Raw genomic sequence first — 15,572 nt, 5'->3', positions numbered from 1 at the left:
TGGCAATTTAGACGCAAATGGGATAAATGGAATCATATTTGGAGTCTACAAGTACAAGAAATGCAGAACAATATCCTCATTATATCAGCAACTAATGGGGAAAAGAGGAAAAACAACATGAGGCATAAATGGGAATAGAATTGGATGTAAATATGTCAAAAGATGGATATATGGAGAACACAATGCTTCTCAACATCCTATTTGGAGGGAGAACAGTTGCAAGAATGTAATTGGATTTTTATTTTTAATTGCACTCAAAGTTAGGAGCAAATACTCGTCTCTAGCACAACCATGTTGGAGACAATGTGGGGCGAGACATTCAGATCATTCTGGTGAGTTTGTGGAGTTTTGGGGGGCTCAAGACAAAAAAATAAAAAAACGGTTTGTAGAAAATGTATTCACAGGAAAGAACAGAACAATCCAGACCTATTCAAATGTGCTCTCTGTTTTAATATGTGATCTGATTATTATGATTAAGCTATAAAAAAGTTTCAAGAACCAGTTTTTGAACCATTTTAGTCACATGTTTAGCAACTGAAACCGTCAGATTTTACATTTTCATTCACATTTTTGATGCAAACATAAAAAAAAAAAAGTGTTTTAAATGTAATCTTTACTGCAAGCATGTTACAGTGCTGCAGTGAGGCAGGGAAATGCATCTTTTTTATGAAGCGAAAAATCTTTTTTTTTGATGCAAATGGGAATTTTAAGGGGACTTTTAGGGAGCAAGAAGTTAATAACTACCCTGGTTGCTGTGGAGGGTTTGAGGTGTTCTTAAAGGCTTTCCCACCATGCCATTACACTGAGTCAGTGTGTGAGGGGAAGTGCTGAAATGCTATATAATTTAGTGAATTTCTGCAAGAAAAAAAAAAACGTTAATGGCCATGTATGCGTAGGTATTAACAATCGCCACAAACCCTCAGGATGTGTCGGATTAAGAAAATTAGAAATACGTGTATCGAGTGGAGTGGAAGCGGAAGTTTCGTTTGACGGTGTGTGTTACCGTGGTTTCATTTCGTATTACTTAAGTGCGCTGTAGTCCGTCTGTTGAGGACAAATTGCTCTTCACAAGCTCTGCAGCTCGCAGACCAATTTACAAGCGATGAGTGAGGGGAAACAGGGTTTGTGACCGTCAGCAGATCCAAACCTCCTCCACATCCTCCCCCCTACATGTGGCCTTGGCCCATTTAGATCTAAAAAAAAAAAAAAAACACTACTGGGTGAAGAAAACTGCACATCCTGCACATCATTTGTTCAATGAATGGAGACAGTCTTTTTTTTATATCTCCCTGCTCTTATTGTTACATTTTTATTGAAAAGATAATAGACCAGTGTGGCTGCTGAAATTGTTTTCTTTTGTACAAGCGGATCATTTTTTATCCTTGTGTTTCCTAGCAAACAGAAGAGCTACGCAGCCCGACCCGTGACCAAGCGTTCCCGGGCCGGGGACTTCATGCACTTGGCTGTGGTGGCCTGCGGGAATCGTCTGGACGAGACCCTCACCATGGTTAAATCGGCCCTCCTGTTCAGCCTGAAGAAGATCAAGTTTCACATTTTTGCTGAGGACCCTTTGGCCCCGCAGTTTGAAGAAAAGGTAAGAGTGCACTAGTGAGGCCAAAAATATATAATTACAGTGAATTAGCAGCTAAAGTGCTTTTATTTCCGCAGCATTCTGCATGAGTGCAGGGGATCTCTTTTTTTTTTTTTTTTTTTTTTTACTGGAAGGTTGGAGCTCCATCCACAAGGGGGTGGCTGGACCACATCAAAGCAGCGTCTCAGCCCTCTCCATGCCATCGACTAAGCGAGCTAGTGGCTTTTTTTTTTTTGATCTCTTTTTTTTTTTTTTTTTTTTGAAAACCCTCTGATTTCTGATTTAATGCAGCACATGTTTAACTCTGACATCAAGATCAGAGCAGTTTTTAACTCTGCCTCTCTGACTCACTCGAGTACAGACGTATAACCCTTTTATCTCAAGGCCGGGGCGTAATATATCACCAAGACACCTTGCTTTTTTTTTTCTTTCCTCCAGCAGCGTGCAACACTTCAAAGTCACCTTTACAGAGAGGCCTGGCATGACTTTGATTAGTTCCACTGATACAGTAACTAAAAGTCTGTTAACATCACCTCAATTAATAGACCTCAAACATCACCTCAGGTGCTTAAAATGTAAATCCTAAACCTGCGAGCCTGCCTTCATGTGTGCAGCGAATCAATGCCACGTGTAGAAAATTCCCTCGTGGAAGACGGGGAGCTATGGGAGTCGGGGGCCCTGATAATGCAGCACATGTGCCGGGTTTGAGCAGCGAGGAGCTTACGACCAGCGATAAGAGACACGGTGTGCGCTTTAGAAAGGTTGGTCTCAATCTCCGTTGATCCCTTGTCCTTGTCAGCACAAACCCTGCCAATTGCTTGCGGCGCTTTCACTTTTCTCAGGGCCAAACTGTTAAACTGATGATTACGGAGGGATTGAGCGACTAACATGAGCTTCAGCAATACACTGTGGACCTCAAGATGGTTGCCTTTCCTTGTTTAGACTGTAGCTTTTTAATAAAAACAACAGCTGGCAGCTGCTTGTTCCGCAAAGAACCACAAAAAAAAACATTATTTTAAATGGCCACCTCTGCACGCTGAACAGAGGGAGAGGCAGATTAGCTTTCAGGGAAATTATTGTTTATCCCGACTCTTTCTCACACACTCAGCGTCCATTAGGCACGTCCTCGCTGTAACATGTGATATGTGTTTCATTTGCAGCTGAAGCAGTGGCCTCGCTCCGTCTCATTCAAGTTCCAGTTCAGCATCTACCCCATCTCCTTCTCTGTGGGAAACGCCGACGAGTGGAAGAAGCTCTTCAAGCCCTGCGCCGCTCAGAGACTCTTCCTCCCTGTAAGACTGCAGCACTTATCTCACCTCACATCCTCGCCGCACTTAATGTCATTAACGCGGCATTAAGAAAAACATCATTAACCCCATTTCATTTCTACCCAAACAGCAGTTTCCAAAGCCTTTATTTTATTTCAGCGCACAGTTACAATTAATTACTTGCGTGGTTATTGATGATTTCGCACCGTTTGTGCGGCACTTACTTAACAAATAAGCAGTCTCCAGAGACTGAATCCTGTAATTTCATCAAGTGAAGCTTGTGTCTGGATATTGATTTTCTTCCTCTGCTCGTGTTCGTTGAAATAACAGCCAGTTTACTTACCATGTAATGAACATATCGCGGGTCAAACAGATCCATAGCTGTTTTTCTCTCACTGCAAGGCGATCAATGGACATTCAATATTCGCTTTATAAGGAACACCTACTGAGCACCTTGTATACGGTTGCCTCTACAATAGAATTATTTAGGAGTTGAATTGGTCCCTCTTGATTCAGTACCTTCGCTTGCTAATAAAGATGTTGCAGAAATCCCAATCCATCTAGTCTACGATGTGTACTGTTACACTCCCTATACACAAAGCTGTCAAGCCTGGCTTCGATGTGCTTTGAGTCAACTCATTACTTAGGTCAAACAAGCATGTACACTGCAGGGCCCCGACTGCAAAGCTGCTTTAAATCTATCGTTCTTCCTCACAGGAATACCAACACATGCAATATCTATATGTCCATCCATTTTCCTTGGGTCAGGTCATGGTTGCAGCAAACTAAACATCCCTCTCCGTAGTAACATTTTCCAGTTTCTCCTGGGGGAAATGAAGGCACACACCCAGGCCAGATGAGATGTATAGTCCCTCAAGTGAGTGGGGTCCACCCCAGTTGGATGTGCCTAGAAAACCTCCAAACAAAGACACCCAGGAGGTGTTCTAATCAGATGCCACCTCAAATGGCTCCTTTCAACTTTAAGGTGCAGCGACTCTACTCCAAGCTCATTCGAGATCTCCTCACCATATCTTTAAAGCCAAGCCACCTTGTGGAAGAAACCCCCTTTCGCCCACGATCTCATTCTACTACCCAGAGCTTATGATGATAGGTGAGGGTTGGAACGTACACTGATAGGTAAATTGACCACTTCACCTCGTTGATCCAGTACCACACCCGCACTATTCCTGATGTTGCCCAACAGTCCGTCCATTTCACGCTCCATTTTCCTTCGTGCTTCCTGAGCCCATGGTGTCTTTGCTGAAAATCAGTGGGTTGCTGCCTCAAGCAAATGAGTTTGTGACAGGCGCCTTGAGACGCTGTTCAACAAGTGATGGAGAAATGGAGCGTGATTGTGACGAATTTGACAGTAACACTGGACCTCACTCCTGATATTCTGAAGTTTTTGATGCTTCGTATTTATTCATCCAACTGTATGTTGTTTGCAAAGTGTTGGGGAGTATACTAGTAGGTTATTTACAGGTTCAGGTTATTGGTTTTGTTAAAATCCTGCATCATTTCCTGACTTTTTTCCAACTAAGTAGCAGGGCAGTGCAACCAAACTACTTCTTTTTCTCTAGAAGAAAACAACTCATGCACTGCATCCAACGCTTTGTTCTTTAATATTCTTCACCTGCACCGTCCCACCCGCTGAGTCAGGAGAGTATCAAGCAGTGGGCTGGTCAGCCGGTACAGAGCAGAGAGGAAGTTTGGAGAAATTAAGTTGGTCCCGAACAGACAGATAGATGAATGGATGGTGGGTTGGGAGCTCTACTCGTATTCAGTCTCTTTGCTCCAATCTGTCCACCTCCTACTGCAGCAGCTCTTCCATTATTTAATGATTGTGACATTTAAAAGTCATCACATGTAAATGTGAAAGAAAGTCAATACGTTAGCACCACTAATTGTGTTTTGTCTGTCTCACTTGCTGCACTCACCTACCGAACAGCGCATTAAAGTGATTTGTCTAGGTGTAATAATTATAGACTGCATATGGCAAAGACTTAGTCATGTGAGAAAGTAAGTACAGAGTGGAAATTATTGGCTGTTTTTGGGCCTATTTGGACATTTGTTCCTGTTTGAAAACATTCTATATATAGGTAAAGGTGATACACTTGAACAGCACAAGGCAACTTTTTCAATAATTTATTCAGATTTATGGTTCTGCAAAGGGATTACGTACCTCAAGTAAGTGCCTCAGATGCTACTATGGCCACCTTTAGCAGAAATAGCAACTTGTAGGCGTTTTGCAGAATTGTCTACCAGTCGCTGACATCAGCTTGTTGAACTTTATGACCACTCATCTTGCAAAATTCCTTCAGTTACAGGATATTTGAGAGTTTTCTTGTTTGTACTGCTCTGCGTTGTGGGGACTTTCCTTAACCTCCATTTCTTTTTGAGCCTCACTGGTAGGCTTGTCGGTGTGCTTCGGATCATTAATGTGTTGCAAGGTGGACTTCTTGTTTAATTCCAACTTTTGAACAGATGGCCTGCAATTATTTCACCCTTTGATAAGATGCAGACTTCAGTTAAAACAACCCCAAACTGTAACATTTCTACCACCATGCTTCACAGTTAGTCAGAGATTCCTCTCCTGAAAACTGTCTTTGTTCTGCACCAAACATGCCTGCTGTTACTGTGGACAAACAGCTCTTTCCCCCCCGTCTGTCCAGACCACATTATTCCAAAAGGCTTGATCTTTGCCTGCATGCTCATTGACAAACTGTAGCTTTGCTCAGATTTTCCTTTTAGAGACCAAAGGCTTTTTTTTTTCTGGCACCCATGCAGGCCAAATGTGTGCAATCTCTTCCTGGTTGTACACTCAGCACTTTGATACCAACAAGTGCAAGAATTACCTGCCCATTTTAAGGTTCTTCAGACTTTTGAAGAAATTTGCATTTGACAACAATCCTCTCTTGGGAAGAATTTGCCAGGTCAAGCCGTGCTGGACAAACTGGTTTGAAATCTCTACCACTTGTAGATGATCTTCCTTCAAGTGGATTGATTCGCTTAAAAGAAATTGGAGATCTTTAGAAACAAAGATCAAACGTTTGCTTGTTCAGATCATAGACTGTATAAAAGATGGACGTAGCTACCGTGACATCATCCGAAGCCAGGGTTTTGCTACTTCCTGGTTGACATCTTGGATTTTTGGAGCCAGTGAAAATCGTCAGAGGGGGGCGGAGCCATAGGAGCAGTGATTGGTCAGACGGATTGAGAGGCGGGCCCTCTCTGCCCGCCCACATTTACCGCCTTCTGCTCGCTTCGTCTGCATCGTCGCTGTCGACTGTCAATCAAGCCAGCCACGCCCCTTGCCTCGCATAATGTTGACGATTTTTTAAAAATTCAGTTTTGATTTATTTTCAGATTGGCCACCTGATCTCTGAATTTGATTATGAAAACTCATAAGAAAAAAATCCTGAGCTATAGGAATGCAGTATTTCATGATCTGTGATCAGTTCTTTTCCAATTCAAGTCTATGGGAGCCAGGGCTTTTTGGAGCCAGCAGCTAGCAGACATAGTTTTTTGACACTTCCAGGTTGGCTTCATTTTTCAGGGCCGGTTGCTATGTCCATCTTTTATACAGTCTATGGTTCAGATACATTTAAAAAAAACTGATTTTCTTTCTAATGACTGTATGTCTAAAGCAGTGCCGTATTTGTGATATAGATTTTCCAGATTGATAAAACACAGTGGCACCAAAGCCTAAAAGTTTAGGTAACGGTAAATCTCAAGATAGAAGTTGCTATTTTTTTGTTGAAAACTGCCCATAGTTTACAGAGCGTTATTTAAAACCATATCATGGCAGGTTCTTGCATACATTACTATGCAGGCTACGTAATAATGTGCAACCTCTTCGGAGGTACTTTTCATTAACAGCTTTTCTTATCATTTAATTTGCAACACTGCAGTGAACTGTGGCCTTTTCAATTTTGACTACTCACCACACAATTAATGTATATCTGTTTTATTTATTGAACATCATTGTGGAGAGGAGCTTTCAGAGAAAACTCTGATGGCGATGCATTCAGTCTGTTTAGTGGTTTATAATCCTTTGTAGAAATGTGTACAGCATAACCATAGTGGCAGCATTTATACGGACGCTGAAATCTGTGTTTTCTTATTCAGAGAAGTCATTCACAGCTTTGCAAAAACATGCAAAACTGTGAATGTATACACACACAAAAATAGGTGGTCTGTTGCTCCGTCAGCTGCTGTCTGCAACAGAATCCAACAAAAATGAGCAGAACTCTGCAGCTCAGACTTTGCCATCCTAGTTAGCAGTGTTGCAATTCTGTCACACAGACATCCTGAACCTCCGTCTGCCCGCATGTTTTAAATGGCACATTGTAATTGATATAAATATGACATTATGTCCTTTCACTTTTCACTGGGGCGTTGCTTTAACTAGACAGTTCAAACTCTCAAAGTTTCCCAACATCTTAAAACCGCCTCCATGGCAGTGAGGAGTAAAAACCAAATCTTATCTCGGCCAAACTCTATAATTTTTCTGCCATGCACTGACGGCACAATTCATCAGCAGATATGGGATGTAATTATCTTTAATTCATCTTATTGTTCCTAGCTGACAGTAGAAGTCAGCACTTTCTTGCGCTTCTGCAGCCCTCAGCTTCGGTGTTGGATGATGTGTGAATTCTAAGTTGCTCTTCCACAGATCGCGACGAACTTTATTCTGACTTTGTATTTTTGGTGTTTTTCACACCATTATCAGAAAACTGTATAAACAGTTCTAAAATGCCAGAACTTGGAAGCTGTTCGAGGTCCCTTAAATCACACTGTCTCTACACTCTGATATTTAGTTAATCTGATCTGGACTGAACCTCATGATGCTCTCTGCTTGCTTCGACGTTTTGTTTAATTAATATTTGAATGAATAAGTGTCAGGATGTGCGCAAACAGAGGTGTAGCATGACATTGTAGGGGAAGAATGTGTTTTTTTTCCCTTCTATGAAGCAATAAAGGTCGTTTATGAACAGCAGTTTTACATCATCGCACGTTTTACTGTCAGTCAGCAACTACTTCAGTCCAGACTGAAAGATCTCATTAACTGCTGGATGGATTTCCACTATCTGTGCTACAGATGTTCCTGCTTCTCTCTGGATGGATTCTGCGAGCTTCCCTCTTGACATTTAGTGCCATCACCATGTTTTATTTTCATCCAAAACTTTCTAATATAGGCACCTGAAAATCCGATGACAAACCAAACAGCTGTGCGTTGCATTTTCTGCTAATTAGTAAATGTTGGGGTGGATTTCGCATGAAGCGCTAACATCATACGCAGAGCCGACAGTCAGCCTGCTACACAACACAACATCCACAGACTCCCTGAACAACAACTCGCATTAGTCACTTTCTTATCTAACTCACAGACATAAGCACACATCTTTTTCTGCATCACAGCTTGCTGAATGAGCCGCCAAACAAACAATGCATCAGACTCGATAGCTAAACATGCCTGCAAATGTCACTTCGATCCAGTTAAATGATTGTGTGGCATCAATATTACACTGACGATTGGATTTTGTGCTCCCAGGTCATACTGAAAGACGTGGACTCCTTACTCTACGTGGACACAGATGTGCTGTTCCTGCGGCCCATGGATGATATCTGGAATCTCCTGAAGTCCTTTAATACGACGCAGCTGGCAGCGATGGCCCCGGAGCACGAGGTGCCCAAGATCGGCTGGTACAGCCGCTTTGCACGGCACCCTTTCTATGGAGTCACGGGGGTGAACTCCGGTGTGATGCTGATGAATCTCACGAGGATCCGCAGCACGCTGTTCAAAGTAAGGTCAAAACCTGGTCCTGTTTCTGTTTTTTTTTTAAGAAGTGTGCTGTGATTTCCCTTTTGCATTTTGATGGGTTTGTTTCTTTGAGCCCACGTCAGAGGCTGAGAGCTCTGAGTGGGCTTTGATTGAAGCGTTCCAGATTACCACGCTCGCATCACAGAAATTTGCCCTCAGAGCTCAATTTAGCAGCTTTAGTGCTGGCAGCAGATTGCAAATGGAAGCTGGAATGTAAATGTGCTCCTCCTTTGATGATTTGTTTTTCAGTTTTGCAGAAAAAAAAAAAAAAGGCTGCACTTGAGCTGTTTGTGTTGATGTCGGTATTTCAGAATAGTATGATTCCCAGCGGTCTGTCATGGGAGGATCTTCTGCATCCGCTCTATCAGAAGTACAAGAACCACATCACCTGGGGAGATCAGGACCTCCTCAACATTATTTTCCACTACAACCCAGGTACAGTGCTTCTACTGGTGTGTTCATACTGTCTACTGTCTATGTAGAAAACACACAAAAGCTTCAAAATGAATGAAACTAAACTGAAACCAACATTTCAGACTATATAAATAAACAGCATTTAGAAATATTAGTGAGCACACAGCCAGCACAGCAGTTTCACACTATCAACATGTTCACATAAACTGCGCTTTATTCCACTGTTTGCAAACCAGTCTGCATCATAAGTCTGGCTCAGTAAACACACAAGGTTGTGGCTGCAGGCAACAGCAGACTGAGTTCCAGCTGCAGCGGCCAGATGTGGGCATTAACTGCTCCGGGACGTCGGCAGGGTTGGCACCGCCGATGTTTGTCCGACATCAGAGCCGAGGAGCGGAGTGTTTGTTTTACACATTAAGGCTCGGAGCCCTCTGCTTTCTCCAGAAGAATATTCATGTTAATCCATCACCGTGATTCTGACCTCTTTTTGCTCGCTGCTCGGCAGTCTGGAAAACGAAAGACTTTGATCTGTCTTTAGATGAGCACTTGCTGGAGTTTAAATGGAAACAAATCGAGCTGGCTCTTTGCTTCGTGTTATTTTTGGCAAACATTGTAAATACGCTTTAGACTTTTTATGTTAAATATAGCATTCATGACCAATAAATATTAATTATGTCAAATATAAAACTATTGTGGGTTCAAATGACCAAATATACACTGTGCTAAGATTTAAAAGCAGTGTACAAATGGTATTTTTTGGGTGGGTGGGCAATCCTGGTTCTCGAGGGCCACAGTCCTGCATGTTTCAGATGTTTCCCTCTTCCAACACACCTGATTCAAATGATCAGCTCATCATCAAGCTCTGCAGACGCCTGATAACGATCCTGATCATTTGAATCAGGTGTGTTGGAAGAGGGAAACATCTAAAACATGCAGGACTGTGGCCCTCGAGAACCAGGATTGGAGACCCCTGTGTTATGTGATATAATATTTAGCCACGGCTGCAAGTTGGCTCAGCGGTTAGCACCGTTGCCTCACAGCAAGAAGGTCGCGTCCTGGTGGGGACACCTGGAATCTTCCTGCACATTTGACATGCTGCTTGAATTTTGGCACAGTCTTTAAGTTGGGGCTGCAAGGTGGCTCAGCGGTTAGCACCGTTGCCTCACAGCAAGAAGGTCGCGTCCTGGTGGGGACACCTGGAATCTTTCTGCGTGGAGTTTGCATGTTCTCCTCGTGGGTTCTCTCCGGGTTCCTCCCACAGTCTAAAAACATGTTGAGGTCAATTGGTGATTCTAAATTGTCCTTAGGTGTGAATGTGAGTGTGCTTGGTTGTCTGTCTCTAAGTGTAGCCCTGTGATAGACTGGTGACCTGTCCAGGGTGTCCTCTGCCTTCACCCTCAGTCAGCTGGGATAGACTCCAGCCCCCCTTTGACCCGAGTGAGGATTAAGCGGTGTGTAGATAATGGATGGATGGATGTTTAGCCGGTTGTGCACAAAAGGTTTTCGAGCTGGGGATGAATTCTGAACCATTGAGTTCATCCATATCCACAGATGTGGCTTTAAAGGACAAGGATCAGATAGTGTGACCAGAGGGCTGTTCTACAAAGCGAGATTAGTGTTTTAGCAGCTATAGCTATATAAAGGTGGCTCCATTTTAACCTGCTAGATCACCATGGTAACTGATGCTGTGGAGCTAACCTGGTCCGGGGGATGTTATGCTAACAGTTTTGGATTTAAATCGGCACTAGGACGCGTCTCACTTCAATCTAATCATTTCCTGTTGATTCTCTATGCGGTATCACGCACTGTTTGAATTGCGTTGCCGCGGGAACCTGACATGTAGCTGGTGATGCAGAAATCGCATAAATATGTTTTAATGTTTGGTACCAATTATCTGTCAAGTTCCTTTACTGCAGCTGATAGAACACTGATTGGAAATTGATTATTCTAGTGGTATTAATTACGGAGAGCATTCAATCAATAACATTAATTTCCCTTTTATTTGGCCCAAAATAAAGCTGATTGACAAAATATACATTTCACCTTGTGATTAACAATATTTTTTTTTTTACCAGCATTTCAGTCTTGAATCATTTGCAGTAGCAGCGTTTTTTAACCTCATAAATCCTTACATTCCTCATAGCACTCCATTAGAATAGCCTGTAGACCGAAGTAGGCACATGACACATTAAAACGCCTCCTTTTGTGTGAGCATGCGCAGATGTTGAAGCAGAAAGGCTGAGTTAACAAAGAAAGATGATGATTCGCGATACCTGTTAGCTCTGACTGGGACTTTGGTTTTAATCGAGCTGACGTACATAAAGAAAGCCTGGATATGTTGAACTTGCTTTGTAGCACAGCTAGAGGCACTCCTTTTAACCGTTATTGTTAAAGCCACCTTAAAATGCAGCTTTATTTGCCAGTGATGATAAAGATGAGAACGCTCTGTTGGCTCGCTGGATGCTGACGTGTCCGTTCAGGCTCAAACTAGGCACCACAGCTCCAGCATTTGTCGTCTAAGAAATCATTTAGACAGCTATCGATGGCTGTCAACCTGATCCTGTCCGTCTCTTCGCCAAATATCACATACCGTGTTTATGCTTTTGTTCAGTATATTCCCACATTTGTGCTTCTTTTTGTATTTGATGTTCACCATGTGCACTGTTCACACCGAGCAGCCGTAATTTAATAATCGTCAGACACTGAGCTGCTGCACCGGAGCAGGTGGAGGTTGATTGCCTGCAGTGTAAACAACTTTATGATGTGTTATTTTTACTGTCTTTGTTTAGATGCAAATAAATAAACAGAAAAACAAGCAGACGTTGCCTTTTTCCTTACTCTGTTCCAATCAGACCATCTTCTAGTGTCGTTCATAAGCTACACACTCCAACAGACGAGTTCACACACACACACACACACACACACATATCAGGCCCAGTATGCATTCAAAAAATTTTGTGCGTCGATGGGTGTGACCAGGCAGCCGGCTGAGGCCAGAGAAAGACTCGACAACATGTCAAATCGTGAATGTGGAAAACTGGAAAGCTCTTTAATTAGAATGAATGGGGCGCATTGTGTTCATATTGATACAGCAATTGTGGTTTGACATGTCCTCCTACTGCTGCTCATGTGGTTAGTTTTTCTCTTCAAGAACACTGGCTTCTTTTACAAATTAAATTACAGCGTGGGGATTGTGGTCACATCTGCATGTTTGATTGTGATTACACAACTTACACAATTAGAGGTAGCACAGGGTTATTCTGTCTGTAGGGACAGTGTCGTATGAAATTCCTGTAAACTAAATGTTGCTGTTTAGATTCTAGACAGATATAATCGTTTCTATTGAACAGATGAGTGATGTTGTGCTTTTTTCCCCTCCTCCAGAGTGTCTCTTCATCTTTCCCTGCCAGTGGAACTACAGACCCGACCACTGCATGTACGGCAGCAACTGTAAAGGGGCGGAAGAGGAGGGTGTGTCGATTCTCCACGGCAACCGCGGGGTGTATCACGACGACAAGCAGCCGGCGTTCAAAGTAGTTTATGATGCAATACGTGATGTGAGTATCCCAGTAGGATCCTCAGGTTAAGTCACTGACAGTCAGTGTGGTACTGATGCATAGCGCCCTCTGTTGAAACACCAATGCTGGAGAGGCGGTTGGAAAAAGAAGTTTCAGATTACTTTTAGTATCGACAATCAGTACAAAAAGATCTTTCATAGCCAACCACCACCACCACTGTATATCAAAAAATAATCTTATGCTGTATTTATTTCCATCGGTCTTATTTAGCTAATTGCAACGTAGTGAACTGATCAAAACGCCGACTGCAGCTGATCGGGATCCCGTAGCTTCACATAATGAACATGTTGCACGGGCAGCTGCAGAAATTCACCATTCTCACAGGTGTAACTAATCACATCAGCGACGGCTGCATTCCATTTAGGTGTGTCAGTTCCACTGCCCTCATTGGTGTTATTAGTTACAGCTGTGCTTCTCCTGCTACGGCACGGCAAAGACGCCTGCTCCAAAGTAGATGTACCGAGGTTTAGAATTAGAGGAGCAATAGTGCTAATTTAAAATAAAACAGGATTTGATTTCCTGGTGGTTTTGTTTCATTAAAGCAAAGGTCAGATTATTAAAGGCAAATAATGGTGTTTGATGTAGCTGTGTGCGTGTTTGTGGATGCAGTTTCTAGAGCTGTCTGCAAACATGAAACCCTGCACGGGCTATTTTTCTAGAAGTCAAACTCATTGATGTATGCCTATATTTATAATAGCGGTGTTGTGGTTGCACTGGTATTAATCCAGCAGCAGCAACTATCTGGTTCATTGTAGGAGTAACATACAGTAGAGTTGTGGTTACAGGCTCTGTCCAACTCCTTACACTTGTATTTTAAGTATAATGGGCAAAAAAAGAGACAGAATACACAAGAAACTAAGCTAAAGATGCAACTGACGAATAGCAATATTTATTTATTTTTACGTTTTCTATCTAAAATATATATAACTAATGCAGTCTGCAACATTTATCATTCTTTAACCAACTTCAGGAGAAAAACTAAATACATTTTTGTTGTGCTTCTAATACAGTCTGACATATTTAGTCCAGGCAAGCTGCCGGCCAAGCCCTGTTTAAAAGTGGAAAAAGAACGCTCCTTCCAGCAACTGCCTCAGAGTAATGCCCATATATCCCCCACATGTTGTACTGTTCCTTTAACAGCTTCCCTTCGCTCAGAAAAAGGAGCAGCGATGAGTATTTATTTTGTCATGCAAATTCTCTCCTCTTGCTCGCATTAAAACAATCTGGGTCAGTTTTTAAATTTAGAATTTGTTTTCTCCGGCAGCAGACTCGGTTTCCCTTCCCTGCTCTGCCGAGATAAGCCTCTTAAAGATGAGCCGGGTCGTAATTTATGATTAATACGGAGCCCCGCCCCACCCCTGCTGACAGAATTTGTAAATACCATTTAGCGTGTGATGTGTTCCATTAAAAAAAATATATATATATCAAACTGAAAATAGCTCTGGGGTCGGAGCTGACACAGGACCATGTCTTTGTCTCTGCAGTTTCCCTTCAAGGACAACATGTTCCAGTCGCTCTTCTACCCCATCCAGACCAAGTTCCTGGACACGGTCAACACCTTGTGCGGTCGGATTCCTCAAGTTTTCCTCAAGCAGATAGAAAAGACGATGAAGGAGAGGTTTGAGGACAAAGTGGTGCGACACGTCAAACCGCACAAATAACTGACGGAGACAGTGGACTCCCTGTGGATTTATGTGTCACACCAGCATCTCTCAGATCGAACTGGTGGCTCTGCGTTGGCAGTTTTCGACACCTCTTGGATTAAGGGTGAACATTGTGATCCTCTAGTGATGGGTAATAAGGTCTTAAAGCCTATACGGGAAAGCATGCAGTGCTGGTCAGTGATGCCGCAGAATAGGTTTGCCTTATTGCTGTTCTTGTTTTCACGATATGATGAAATGGGTGTTAGAAATCTAAAAAAAAAGACTGAAATGATTTCTATATTAAGAATAATGCAAGTATCAGCTCATCTCAAGCGTAAAAGGAAAAATGAAGGCACGCTTTTGCCAACTAAGTGTTGAACAAAAGCAGTCTTTTTTCTTCTTCAGGAACATTTTTTGAATTGTTCCTCCCCACAGTTAGGGAGGCATGAGCCACACAAAGGCAACTTTACTACGTGCAGTAGTAGATTCACAAACCACTCCTCGAAAATTGTGAATGTTTTTTTTTTACCAGCAAATAACTTGAAATGTGAGCCGGGGTGTGAATGAGAAGAGTCATAGGTTCTTGGTCTGTTCTGCAGTTTGCCAAACGCCGCTGACAGTATTAAATACAGCACAAACAGATGAAATATGGACGTTTATGATAAATACAGAATGTTAAAATGCACTTTGAGAATTATATTAGGACTGGATGTTTTTGTTTTTGTGTGTACACATGTCCACATTTGATGCAACACTGACTGAATCCAAACCAAAAGTGCTAGCATTTTTAAAACAAAACAAAATGAAAAGTGACAGATGATTATGTGCCATATAAATATTAATGTCTGCCATGTTTGCTATTAGAAGGAAATGAATGGTGTGGACGTGTGTTTGAGAGGGAATCTTTTGTAATACGACATGTGCTCCGTGGTGAACATGTGTTTTTACATTACTCTCAATGTGGCGTAATGGTCTAAATATATCAAATCATTCAACATGGAAACTGAGAATGGCTGAACAGTCAACATGTGTTTCTAAATAAAACAATGCAATGTACCGAGCCTGCTGAAGCCTCATTTACGCGTGTGTGTGGGAAGATGCATTTTTTTTGCAGATGGGAATATTTAAATGCAATACAAATGGATGAAATGCATTCCTCTTGAAATTGTCAGTCACAGAGTTATGACAAACTCACAGTATATAGTAGACAAGTGTGTGGTAGAAGATTCCTAAAGATTTATTTGGACAATATCT

The 15,572-nt window shown here is 42.2% G+C and overlaps 1 protein-coding gene across 1 annotated transcript in view; it reads left to right on the top strand.

Annotated features, from left to right (window-relative positions):
• Positions 1–15,379, top strand: part of gxylt2 (glucoside xylosyltransferase 2) — a 28,281-nt gene extending 12,902 nt beyond the window's left edge. Inside the window, exons 2-7 of the mRNA XM_008304136.1 lie at positions 1,396–1,594; positions 2,752–2,883; positions 8,414–8,665; positions 8,995–9,118; positions 12,482–12,654; positions 14,160–15,379. Of these exons, the coding sequence (XP_008302358.1) occupies positions 1,396–1,594; positions 2,752–2,883; positions 8,414–8,665; positions 8,995–9,118; positions 12,482–12,654; positions 14,160–14,336 (1,057 nt within the window). The 3' untranslated portion in view covers positions 14,337–15,379. The remainder of the gene's footprint in view (positions 1–1,395; positions 1,595–2,751; positions 2,884–8,413; positions 8,666–8,994; positions 9,119–12,481; positions 12,655–14,159) is intronic.
• Positions 15,380–15,572: the final 193 nt, after the last annotated feature.

This window comes from Stegastes partitus, unplaced genomic scaffold (assembly GCF_000690725.1).
Source record: "Stegastes partitus isolate 25-593 unplaced genomic scaffold, Stegastes_partitus-1.0.2 Scaffold2145, whole genome shotgun sequence".
Classification (NCBI taxonomy): domain Eukaryota; kingdom Metazoa; phylum Chordata; class Actinopteri; family Pomacentridae; genus Stegastes; species Stegastes partitus.
Note: the sequence above shows the minus strand (reverse complement) of the source record. Positions and strands in the feature narration are given on the sequence as shown.